This window comes from Schistocerca americana, chromosome 8 (assembly GCF_021461395.2).
Source record: "Schistocerca americana isolate TAMUIC-IGC-003095 chromosome 8, iqSchAmer2.1, whole genome shotgun sequence".
Taxonomy (NCBI): domain Eukaryota; kingdom Metazoa; phylum Arthropoda; class Insecta; order Orthoptera; family Acrididae; genus Schistocerca; species Schistocerca americana.
In genome coordinates this window covers 196146252-196159743 of record NC_060126.1, presented here as the reverse complement: position 1 = coordinate 196159743, position 13492 = coordinate 196146252, and the positions used below count along the sequence as shown (strand labels likewise).

The 13492-nt window shown below is 39.6% G+C and overlaps 1 protein-coding gene across 2 annotated transcripts in view; it reads left to right on the top strand.

Annotated features, from left to right (window-relative positions):
- The window catches only part of LOC124544621 (iron-sulfur clusters transporter ABCB7, mitochondrial), a 71948-nt gene extending 62331 nt beyond the window's left edge, over positions 1-9617 (top strand). For both annotated transcript variants that reach the window (XM_047123221.1, XM_047123222.1), the window contains exons 13-14: positions 8345-8550; positions 9297-9617. In XM_047123221.1, the coding sequence (XP_046979177.1) occupies positions 8345-8550; positions 9297-9333 (243 nt within the window). In that variant the 3' untranslated portion in view covers positions 9334-9617. The remainder of the gene's footprint in view (positions 1-8344; positions 8551-9296) is intronic.
- Positions 9618-13492: the final 3875 nt, after the last annotated feature.

Here is a 13492-nt window from a genome sequence, read left to right as displayed (position 1 = left end):
TGCCCCTCACATAAAATAATTATTGTCATCTTCCCTTCCATTCTCTAGTATGTAAAATCCGCTCTGTGCCTTCCATTCCCTGTTACAGCAGGGTATGCTGCTGCTTGTATAAAACAAATTCTATAGGCCAGTAAAGTTTTTCCAGTTCATTTATGTACTTAATATGTGTCAAATAACAAATAAGTATGCATGATAAAGGATTAAAAATCATCTCCCATCCTATGTAAGTTCACTTGGCAGCACCTGCCATAAAAAAATTCTAGGCCACATCTACAGTATACCAACAGATCGTTTCCCAGCCAGTGGAGAGAGATAGGAGCCACGTCTATTAAAGGCTTTCCAACACAGAAGGGACACAAGGGTCTCTGTTGAGGCATCATGATGCCCTTAAAAAGTATCATTGAAGGGACAATAGAAGGAAAGAACACAAGAGTTGAACTGAGACTAGAATACATAAACCATGGTGTACCTGCTCCACCATTTATACTGCTTTCAAGAGGAAGGCAGAAAAGCATGGTGAGCTGCTGCTAACCAACCTGATGGTTGAAGATAACAGTAATAATAATAATAATAATAATAATAATGGAACAGAACCATTATAACAGATAAAACACCACCACATAACAAACCTGACATAATACTAACCAATAAAAAGAAGAAATTAACACAACTAATTGAAATATTCAAACCCAATACACAAAATATACAGAAGAAAACAGGAGAAAAAATTGAAAAATACATCCAACTGGCTGAGGAAGTCAAGGACATGTGGCATCAGGATAAAGTTGACATTATACCAATTATACTATCAACTACAGGAGTCATACCACACAATATCCACCAGTACATCAACGCAATACAGCTACATCCAAACGTATATATACAACTACTGAAATCTGTAATTATTGATACATGTTCAATTGCCCGAAAGTTCCTAAATGCAATGTAACATATACCGTATAGTTAAAAGGAAGTCACGGTTGATCAAGGTCCACGTCACTTTCCATTTTTAACCAGACATAACGTCTGAGAAAGGAAAGAAATAATAATTGTGTTACTGGCAATAATTTACATGCTTGTATGCCTGCTTGCCTCCTCAGTGAACAAGGGAAATAGGTAACGCCACTAGATCCTATTCCAAGGAAGTGATACTCCGGATTTACACCTCATCACGGCAAGAATGAGACAAATAAGTAGAGACATACAAGAAGACATAGCCAAAGCAAACATAGACAAAATGTACTGAAAAATTAAATCACTGCTGTTTCGATGTAGAGCTCTTAACAACATATTTAAACATAAAAGTAATATTCTGTTTGAACCTGGAAAAAAATAAACAAAAAAGTTAGGTGGAAAGAATACATTGAACTACATGCTTGAAATGCCTGAGAGGATTCAGATTACATAAGTCCAATGGAAAAAGTGGAAAATATTCATAGGACCACCAGTTATGAGGTTAGAATTCAACAGTGCTTTAAACAGCTTGGACAACAATTAAAGTGATGGGAACATATAACATCCCTGCTGAGTTATTAAAGAATTCTGGAGATGTGATGAAAGAACAGCTGTAAAAATTTGTGTGTGTGTGTGTGTGTGTGTGTGTTATGAGCATGGAATGATAATTTCCATACCTAAAAAAGGAAGTGCCAGTGATACTTTAAATTGTAGAATCTTGGCGTTACTAAGCCATGCTTCAAAAATTCTACTCAGTATTAAAGAAAGTTGTAATGCTAAAGCTAACTAACATGTAGAAGAAACCAATTCAGGGCGCCGGCCGCGGTGATCTCGCGGTTCTAGGCGCGCAGTCCGGAACCGTGCGACTGCTACGGTCGCAGGTTCGAATCCTGCCTCGGGCATGGATGTGTGTGATGTCCTTAGGTTAGTTAGGTTTAAGTAGTTCTAAGTTCTAGGGGACTAATGACCACAGCAGTTGAGTCCCATAGTGCTCAGAGCCAAACCAATTCAGATTTTAAAAAGGGAAAAGGAAACAGAGAACCTATAATAGCACTAAAAATGATCTTAGCTTAGCAAGCTACCGAGATGAACAGGAAAATGCATTCCAGGTTCATTGACCTAGAGAGCTTTGATAAAGAAGACTTGAAAATACTGTTTAGAAAACAGTAAAACTGGAATTAAATGGAGAGAGAAAGAGATTGATTCTCAATATATTCAAAAACCAAACTACAGAAATAGATGTTTATGGCACTGCGAAAGAGCCAAGGATGAGAAGGGACATCTGACGAGGGGATCTCTCTCTCTCTCTCTCTCTCTCTCTCTCTCTCTCTCTCCCCCCCCCCCCCCCCCCCCCCCCCCCATTTCCACCCCACCCCCCCATCCTTTAATTTATTTATACAAACAATGAAAAGCAGCACCAAAGAGGTCAGAATTAATGGCGAACAAATAAATTTACTAATGATATAATGGTCGACATGGATTAAAAGTTAAAAATTTTATCTGATACCGTGCATACCACAAACTAAAAATAAAGACAAACAAAACTAAAATACTGGTGACAGATAAATCAAACAAGTGAGGGCAAACATTAAGATAGGAAATACATCGCTGCAGTGTTGGGGGTTAGGATAGACCAGCAGTTATTCCTCGCCTATCGTAAGAGGTGACTAAAACGAATCTTATACCTTGTGAAGCTTTTTAAGTTTATGACTCAGCTACTATTAGGACACCCACCAGTTTTAGCTCATTTCACAGACTTTCCCTCGTTTGCTTTACTTATGGTCCTCTTTTAGTGTTTGACCTCGCTTTTCTTAATTTCTCACAAGAGTGGGCCATTTGGGGAAGGATACCTTACATGGTATACAATCCATTCACCATGTGTCAAGACATTCTGCACCTGCTGTTGGAGTGGATATTTGTTCACACCAGAAATCCAGGGTGATAGCCATTTCATTGTGTGGGGAATCATAAAGTACCCTCATAGATGTAGCCGCCTGACAATGCGGGGAATGCACTGCTGATGTCTGAGCTATAACACCCCCATGTATATGTGGGAGTAGGTGCCTGTCCAATCTGAGGTACCGTGACTCATAATGGTTACTATGGCCAGGTAGACTTTGCCATGGCTGGGTGGTCTTTATGGGAAGAGCCTCTGATGTGGGTGAGTAGCACCAGGGCAGTTCACCTGTACTGGTCCTGGCATGGCCATCTCAGCAGACAAAGTAAGATTTTAATGCAGAGGCTTACAGCTCCATGGCATTTCCATATTTGGTCAAGAGAGTGATGAGAGTTGACGTAAGATAACTGGAGATGAACAGTTCGTCGTGTTCTTCAGAACTGACCGAGAATCTTCTGCAGCAACAGTGAAGCCACTGTTTTTCATTGAAAAGGCAGGATAGGTCTGTAAATGTGCTGCAATAGAGAAATGAGAAATGGATCTTTGTTGATCAAAACTTTGAATGCTTAACTAACCACAGGGACTTCAGGACTGACAAACTTGGGGATGTACCAGTTACCTTATCTCCTCATAACAAGTTCAACAGAATTCAAGGCGTCATCTTCCATTGGGACCTAAAACTGCGGAACTGCATGCTAACGTAGTGGTGTGGAGTACATTTTGTTCATCAAATTCAGAGAGAATCTAAGGATAGTAGGGTGGACACTCAAGCTTTCATCCTATCCTTCAATGTAAATGTTTTACCTGAGAAATTGTAGGTCACGCTGGATAGGTAAGATGACAGACTTTATTTTCCTACTCTTATAAAATATTTATACATCAGAGGTTTGGACATGTCATTCCGTTGTGCTGAAGATGCTACTTGTTTGGTGTCTGTAAGGACAACCCATGAGTGTAGTCCTTGTAAACAACCCCCCTGCCCAGAATTTCGCCCCTCTTATTCACTGATGTGTACTGTTTTTAAAAGGGAGAAGAAAATCCAGGAATATAAATCATGACTTCCTGTCTTATGTTAAAAAAAAGTTTAATCTACTTTCTTCAATTGATATGACACCAAACTTAGACTTTTCAAAATTTATGTTAAAATCCTCACTTAGTGTGATTAACATGATCTCAAACAGCAACTCCTGACCTTAACTGCTTGTCAGTGCTTGTTTTTCAGTTGGGGGAAGGGACATCAGTTCCCTTGACACCCAAACCCAACAGCACGTTTGTTAACCGACCCATCAATGCCTCCTCCTCCAGCATCGTCAGGGAAGAGGACATCTGGCAAGGTGTCCCGCCCCTCTCCTAGATGGACAATCTACCACCAACAATGGCTAATGGAGCCACAGGCTGCAGGCTGTAGAAAAGAAAGGTCCTTTTCTATGCCAAAAGTCCCAACAGGAGTATTCCCACAGAAACTAAAACCACACAGGCACAATGCGGAAAAATTCTGCTGTTCTGGCTGACTTGGCACCCATGGCCCTTCCTCCCCCAGGGACAGTCTATAAATATCGATGGCAAGTCACACAAACAGGTCAAACATGACTCATTTGCAAAATAATTTGCACTCCCATTTTCCCTTTGTTGCTGCTTTTCAGATCCAAATCTGATGCTCCTTCAATGGGACAGCAACTGCAGTCTTAGCCACGTAACGAATCTGTCCACTAATTGCTACTTACTCTGCAGTTTGCATGGCACTTCAGAAGACAAATTTCTCAGAAACCTAATTTGCTACTGATACAAAGTACAAATTCAACTATAAAAATTGTGTTAATGCGGAGAGGGCACCTGGAGGAGTTTGTAAGCTCATCCACTCTGACATTTTCAATGAGCAAGTGTCACTAACCTATTACCTAAATACCCCCGGACATATTGAAATACCCCCAGACAGATCTATACCATATCACAAGCTGGTGGAACTAGTGGAACAGTTGCCTCCACTCTTCCTCTTACTGGAGGATTTCAGTTCACTGTGGGGCAATGAAGCCACATTTGGCAGGAGTCAAATAATAGAACAGTTAATTTCCATAGTGGGCGTCTGCCTACTTAACACTGGAGTTGCAACACATTTTAGTACAGCCCATGGATCATACTCAGCAGTAGATCTCATGATCTGCAGCTCAAGCAACTCACCCTTGATCTGGCGATATGTCCATGGTGACCTCTGTGATAGCGACTACTTTCTTATTACTCTCTCAAACCACCAAGCAATGAAACGTGCACCATGTTGGTCACTTTGGAAAGGCAGTGTTGGTAACAGTTTGTATCATCTATGAGAGGCCATACCCCGTTGGCTCAAGCTTTGATTGAACTCTGCTACCCACTGTCTACAGTAGTGTAGTTACTGGCATTACTGGCATCCCCCTCAACGGTGAGATCTGTAAGGATCCCACAGTCACTACTGAATGTTTTGCAGCACATTTTGCCAAAGTGTTTGCATGCAGTAACTACCATCCTAATTTCCTGACCAGGAAATGCCTTGCAGAGTTGGAACTACTTGTCCTGTGCACAAGGCCTTGAATCATACAATATTGTTTAGAGAATGTGAGTTCGACAGCACCTTAGCGGAATGTGGCAACACAATCCCAGGACCCAAAAAAAAAAAAAATCCATACTCAGATTCTTAAATACCTTAGCAACGACAGCATAAAACATGTCCTCAAGTTTTTCAATTGTATTTGTGAGGAGGAGAGTTTCTCTTCCAATGGTGTATGGTATTATTATTCCTATTCTAAAATCAGGAAAAGACACTCAAAATTTGTCTAATTATTGACCACTCTCTCTAATGAATATGGTGTAAATTATTTGAAAGAATGGTCAACAGACTACTGTGTTGGAGCCTGGAAGCTAGTGGACATCATCAGTCTCAAAGTGGCTTTCAGGTATTCATGTCCACTACAGATCAACTGATTCATCTGAAATCTGTAGCATCCAATGCTTATGTGCATCGCCAACACTTGATCACTGTGTTTTTTGATCTGCAAAAGGTCTATGACATCACCTGGTGTCGTCATGTCGTATCTGCTCTGCATGCGTGGGGCTTCTGCTGTTGCTTACCTTTTTTATCCAAAATTTCCTTTCCTTCAGACTCTTTCGGTTCTGTATAGGTTGTACCCTAAGCAGCCAATACATACAGGAAACTGGGATCATTCAGGACAAGTTTTGAGTGTAATCCTCGTCACCATCACCATCAGTGGTATTGTGACTGCAGTGGGACCCATTGTCTTACTGTCACTGTATGTGGACAATCTTTGCCTGTATTACAGCTCTACATTGTTGCACACCACAGATCATCTGCAGGAGGCTGTAAAGAATGTACATAACTGGGCCTAGAATTATGGATATCATTTTCCTCTCATGAAACCTCATGCCTTGCACTTCTGTAGATTCGGAACTGTGCACCCACATCCAGAACTTAAAACTTGGCAACCAGTTACTAGAAGTTCTGAAACTATCAGAGTTTTTAGACCTTATTTGAAAATAAGTTAAAGTATTTACCACGTATATGCCAACTCAAGACAAATTGTACGAGGAAACTTTACATCGTCAGATGTCTTAGCAGCTCTCCTGGGGAGCAGACAGCACGGTTTTTATGCGACTCTACAGAGCTCTATCAGTACTGAGCTTGGAAGACCCTGTCCACAACAGTGTTGTGCAGTTGGCAACTGGAGCTTTCTGTACAAGCCCTCTAGTGGGTATCCCATCACTGAGGGTCAGATGCCAGCAACACTTGGCAAACTAGATGGTGACAATCTGTCAGATGCCTACCCATTGTGTTATTTGACCCTGTTTCATAACCAACCATTCACACTGTTTACAAATCAGCCAGAAATGGGTGGACCAGCTGGAGAACAATTGGAGGGTCTTTCAGGGACCTCCAGTTGCCTAACTTTATGTTGCAAGAGTTCTGTCTCAGCACCACCCTAGGATGTGTACACAGTCCAGTGATTCAGATGGATTACTTTTGTGGCACTAAGAAAAATGCTGGTACCACAAGTTCTCAAATGTCTGTTCCTTTCGGTTTTCTGTGACTGCCCAAATTAGACAGGTCTCTAAATGGACAGATAAGTCAGTAACAGGGTTGGTTATAGTTTCATCAATGTAAGGGGCATGAGAAGTATTCTCTGCCGAGTACGGTGTTGGGTCACCATGTCATGGGCTTTGCAGTAGATGAAAACTCTTTTCACAAAGATCTTCCTGGTTTGTAGTGTGTTTGTGAGCTGCTTACAGGGCAAATCTCGGTGGTACCCCACAAATGTTTTGGTTGCTGACATCAAAGACTTATTAGTTAACCTTCACAGCACAGGAATGTCATAGTAACAATCATGTGGACACTAACCACCTGGTATTCCAGGAAATGAACTCACCGCCAAATTAGCAGCTGCATGAGATAAACTTGGACTCGGAGTACTTGGAAAAGACCTGATTGCAACTGCTACATCAGAGACCAATCACGAGGGACTATCAGGTGTGGCATACTTTTCTCCGCACCTCTCAGAAAGATGCCACCATACTAAGTCGATCGCTTATCACCCACTTCAGATTTATCCACAAGTTTCATTTGGATCAAGAGGACTCCCCTCAATGTAACTGTGGTAGTCTGCTCATATTAGCTCATCTCCTTGCAGTGTGTGCCCTACTGAATGACCTGAGAAGAGTTATCGACCTGTCACCTCCCTATCACAGATACTTGCAGACAATGGGATAGCATCTCGCAAAGTCTTGCACTTCCTGAAGGAAAGAGGAGTAAAATTTAATTTATTTCAACAGTCAGTGGAGAGGACAAATGTGGGGGAGCAACTCTCACTGACCTCAAACTGATCCCCGCCCCCCCCCCCCCTTTCCCCTGCATTGTCATGCATTTAAAATTTTTTCTGTACATATTTTATTTATCTAACTGTTTGAAGATTAGAGAGCTAGTTAGCTTATTTTCCCCGCCCTGTTTTGATCTTTCTTGGGGTATCCTCTAATGACCAGTATCACTTTTAGCTGCTCAGATTTCATATTTCTTCTAACCATGTGACTTAAATCTACTGTTATGTAGGTTTTCAACCATGACGACATGTACGCAAACCAAGGAGCTGTTAGTTCTCCTTTTCTCGTAGCACTCCACTTTACGTGAAGTTCCAGTGCAGTGAGGGACTGATAACCAAGATGTTTAGTCCTTTTAAACTATTGTATTCATTGTCTAATCCCACTCCTTCCCAAACCAGCCAAAAAGGAAACAAGACTTTGAATATAAATTCAGTGGTTACATGTACCGTGGCAATAAAGTAAGGTGATACAAAGTTTGTGTAAAAAGAGAGAGAGATTGAGGCCTGTTGTAGATATTGTCTAAATGTATTATTTTTATGTTTCATATTACCCATCAGTTATAATATTATGATTTCTCCAATAACATTGATAACATGTCTGTAGCACAATAATATAATTGCCAATATGTTTCAGAACATCCTCGATGCCTTAAAACGTGCTACCAGTGGTCGCACCTCAATCTGCATTGCACACAGACTCTCTACAGTCATGGACGCAGATGAAATCCTCGTTTTAAGTGGAGGCCGTGTTGTGGAGCGTGGCACACACACCCAGCTTCTGTCGAGGGCAGATTCACATTATGCTCGCATGTGGGCTGTGCAACAAGACAATGGACTGGGGTATGCAATCCAAAACAATACTTAGCCTGTCAGGTTTCCACTACAGTGCTACCTGAAAGCTTTCGCAGATAGTAATCTTAGATTTCAGATACATTCTACAAATTTAAGTCAGCTTATTTACAACATAACACTAAAAGACAGAAAACCAGCCAGTTATGAATTACTTTTCTTTTCCTAGAATCTTGTGACTGGTCTGATGTGGACTGCTACAAAGTCCTCTTCTGTGTCAATCTCATCATCTCAAATTAGCACTTGCATGTAATGTTGTCAAGTATATGTTGGATATGTTCCAATATATGTCTTGCCTTACAATTTTCACCCTCTACATTGCCCTCAAGTACCATCGATGTTAATCCTTGATATCATAACACACGTCCTCATTCTGTCCCTTTTTCTTGTCAGTGTTTTTTCTTATTAGTCCATACAGTTTTCAACGGTCTTATGTAGAACCACATTTCAAACGCTTTGATCCTCTTCTCTTCCAAAAACCCACAGTCCGTAATTCACTTCCATACAATGCTGTGCCCCAAGTGTACATTCTTCGAAAGTTCTTCCTCAAATTGAGGCCAATGTTTGATATTAGTAAACTTTGTCCTCTGTGGCTGTGCTAGTTGGCTTTTGATGTCTTCTTTGCTTTGTCTATAATATGTTGTTTTGCTTCCAAGGTAGCACTTATCCTTCCCTTAGTTTACTTCGTTATCCTCAGTTTGAAAGAGAAATATAATGAACATTCTTTCCTTTTGCAGGACGGAGTTGCGGGCAAAAATAGCGTCCAAGAACTAGAAGTGAAGTTTTGAAACTAATGTGCCAACCTAATGCAATTTACAGGTGTGTGTGTGTGTGTGTGTGTGTGTGTGTGTGTGTGTGTGTGTGAATCAAGTCTGTATGAAATGAGTATAAATTTTTGATCAATTAAAATTTAGTGACACAGTGGTGGTCTGCGGAGATACCTCCTAGCTGTATGTGAGCAATGTTCTATTTTGTAACTATTTCTTATATAAATTATTGTGTTGTCAGATATGGTTAATTTTGTGATGTGAATGACAGAAATATACAGGTACATGAAATTTTTCAAGTATTAAGTTATTAACCAGTCTTCAGCAGAGGAAAATGTGAAGAGTGCAGTGAAAGTGGAGATACCTCCTTGCTGTAGCTGAGCAATGTTTATACATAAGAAACTGGGAATTAGAAATTTAAGTCCAAAAGCTTGAGACTTAAGTGTTTCAACTGGTCATGAATTGATTTCTGTCAGTAACTGCTTATGTATGATACTTTCATACCAAAGTTCATTATTGTTTGTAGTCATTATTAACACTCGCTACACAATCCTATGTATATGATAAGTCTTCTGCCTGGAGTAATATGAAAAGAACTCGCAACATTATTTACAGAATGTCTGTGGAAGAATTATACCGAACTGAAACCATAAGAAAGGCAAGATAAAATAATAGATAGGTCTATCAGCTTCTTTTCCGTAATGTACAGGATCATCAATAAAGTCAACTCCGACTGCATAGAAAAACACTGGATTTTAACCAACCAAAGAAGCACAGTAGATTTATCACAATGGATATATTGCAAGTTATGAAGAAAATTATATAATGGAGCAGTGAGTGTGAATTCATAGATTTTGAGAAGGCAATTCACTCCATTTCATCGGAAACAGTGCTAATAACATTCTATTACACAATATGTTTGTATACTTAATAATATATACATCAATGCAGCAAGTTCCATATTGCCAAGACTTTTCTCAGCAGTTTTCAGAATTTCAAACTGGCAAAGGAATACATCTTTATAAAACATTTCTGAACCACATACATATTGCCAATAGCATTTACCTTTAGTCCAGATAAACTTAAACAATGAATGGAATAATATAATGGAGCAAATTTGAGAGTAGGGATGAAAATAGATATCAGTACTGCTAAAACAAGAGGGGGCAGCTTTTAAGTTTTTAAAAGTTATGGTAACTCAGAAACTGGCGCACACACATTGGTTTACGGTAAGTGTTTAAAGAAACAGTGTTGTGAAAAAATTGAAATGTCTTGCCAAGGTTTATGTTGGATGAATTTTAGGATTTCTGAAAAGGCCTATCTTGGCAGCAATGTCTTGAATCACATTAACTTTTGGCAATCTGTCATCTTCAGAAAACACTGTACATTTGGTTTGCAAAATTTTGTCATGGCTGTGCTTCTGTCAGTATCAAATTTCACAAAGATTGACAAAAAAGGAGGGGGCTGGTGAGATGATGCTGTAGGTAATACAACTAAAGAGCTTCAGCACACGAAATACCACAATGACAGTAGTACATTCGACTTTTCATGAACTGTTTTTCATTGTGACATGGCCAGCGGTCACGCAGCACATAAATTTGTTATTTGTCAGCTAAACACTGAATTTATTCTGTCATTGCTCATGTTTATCTGATGTATTGTGTTTCCTTTTATTTCCCATAAAAACTGCATGGCCAACAATATTATTCACCACCAGAACCTGTTGAATACTTCCAATACAATATTGTCAAAACTGGTTTAGAAGCTTGCAAAATTAAAATTGTGTATTTTAAAGAGAAATATTTTGAGAAACAAAATGATGTGAGTAAACAAAATTCTATTTTTGTGGAATCTTAAAAGTCAGCCCTTGTGATGTATAATTAACACAGCAAAAATAAAACAGCATGCATTAATGATGAAATCAAAAACCGAGTTGAAGTTACGCATTTAGCTTAGCTGAAGATGTGGCCAGATGGACAGAAGAGTAAAAATGGTCTGTAGTGCTTTTGGTACATTGAATAGTTCTCAAAAAGTCTCTGAAATTATACAATCAGTGTGTGGTACCATTTTTGAGACTTTGGCGCAGAGAGAGAGAGAGAGAGAGAGAGAGAGAGAGAGAGAGAGAGAGAGAGAGAGCACGAAAACACTTTTCAATGTGAGAACTATTCATACACAGAGTGAGTGAGAGATGCATATTGGGAATTATTAGGGGAGAGAGATTAAAAAGACATAATTATGCCTATGGCAGAATGTAAATACTTCACAACTAAAGGAGGCTACATGCCAAATAGCAGACATGTTTTCAACAACACGTGGACCAAAAGAGAAAGCAAGCTCACTAGACTGCTCATGAATAGAGCGTGCAGCTGGGCTACGGTAGTGTGTGAAGAGGGGTTGAGGGTGGGTAGCAATTTGCTGGCTACAGGCGGGGTGGTATATGCGAGGGAGGGAGGTCGGAATGGATTTTTCACAATTTCCCAGTTAAAAATACACTTTTTGTTGGGTGAAAATACACTTTTTCTGGATGAAAACTCAGTTTTTCCCAGGTCAAAGTACATCTTTTTCTGTGTTAAGTGACAAGAACTTCCCAGCACTTTCTGAAATAAAACCCAGGCAAAAGGCAATAAGTCCCATAAAGATCTTTGGTGAGCAGCAACATGTACACTGCATATTTTCGAATTACATAAGTATAAACACAAATTCCATCAAGTACAGCATGGTAGCTTCAGAAGCACTGGAATCTAGATTGTGACGGCTTTTGTCAGTCAATTGTAGCCCATGTCACGTGATCTCACCAGCCAATGACAGCAGATACTCAGAGCATAGGACATGTAATGTAGTCAGCCTATAGCATCATTGTTAAGTAGCGTGAAAACACAAATAAGAAAAGTTAATGGTTTAAATTAATATGCGTGCATATAGCTACGAGGAAAGTTAAGCTTTCACATATAAAGCTGATCATCAAAATGTTTTTGTTGTTTTCTGCCAAAAAGTGCGGTTAGGCAGGATCCTAAGAGCATAACTTAAATTGCAGCAGCTGAATAGTTCTGATGACCATGATTATGAATTTCTGATGACCACGATTATGAATTTCATTGCTGTGCACCGAACGTTTTGTAAGTTACCTGGCTGAATACTTGTTCCGTCAAGCACTTAATTTTCCACAGGAAAGCCAGTTACTTGTGAAATTTCTCAAAAACTCACTTTGCACTTTCTTTTGGAAGATAATTATACTTTTTGCCATTGTTATTGTGTACATTGTAATCTATGAAACAACTAAAATAAATATGACAAACTAACCTTGGTCTTTATTAGTGTGTGTTATCCTTTAAGACATATTAAACACAAACGTGCCAGAAAAATTTTAAGTAATGGCATAAATGAGTGGTCTTTTGGGCCTGAAATTTTTCTAAGCGTCTGGTCGTCAGTGTTAAGTTTTGAATGAGAGATTCATCACACACAACATAATTCATCTTATGTAAAAGGAAATTTACTTTGAAAGTAATGCAAAACCACCACTCGCAATATTTTCCATGATCTGTTAGAAACGTCAACAGTTGTGATGTCATGCTCATTGAAACTACACCCTCAAGAAAGGCACATTGAAGGCAGTTTTTTGTTATGAAGTATTGCACATTGTTCATCCTAAAGCCTTTGACACATTTTGCTGTCTGCAGAAGCTTGTGTGTGCACTATGTTTTGTCACTGTAAATTGCAACTTAAGTTTTATTTTCGTGTTATTCTCTTGTATATGTTTTATTGCTGCAGTAACAGGCTAAAGTAAAATTCTTTGTTAGAATATTCGTTCTTACCAGTCAAATTTACAAAAATTTCACTGAAAACTAACACAGTGAAAAAATTACAGGGTGTTTACCGGATATCCCAGTTGTCTCAGGGCATATACACCCTGTGGCCAGGAATGTGAAACACAGGTACGAGAACTGCTGGGATGTGGCACATGATGAAGGTAACATAGAGATGGGTTGGGTGGAGGGTGTGGGGGAGTGGGCTGATGATTAAGGCCAGGAAGGTTATGGGAGTGAAGGATACATTACAAGGATAACTCTGTCTGCATGGTACAGAAAAGCTGATGGTGGAGGCAAGAATTCAGTTGGCCTGGTTGTGAAGCAGCCATTAAGCTGGGGGATATTGTGCTCAGCTGCATG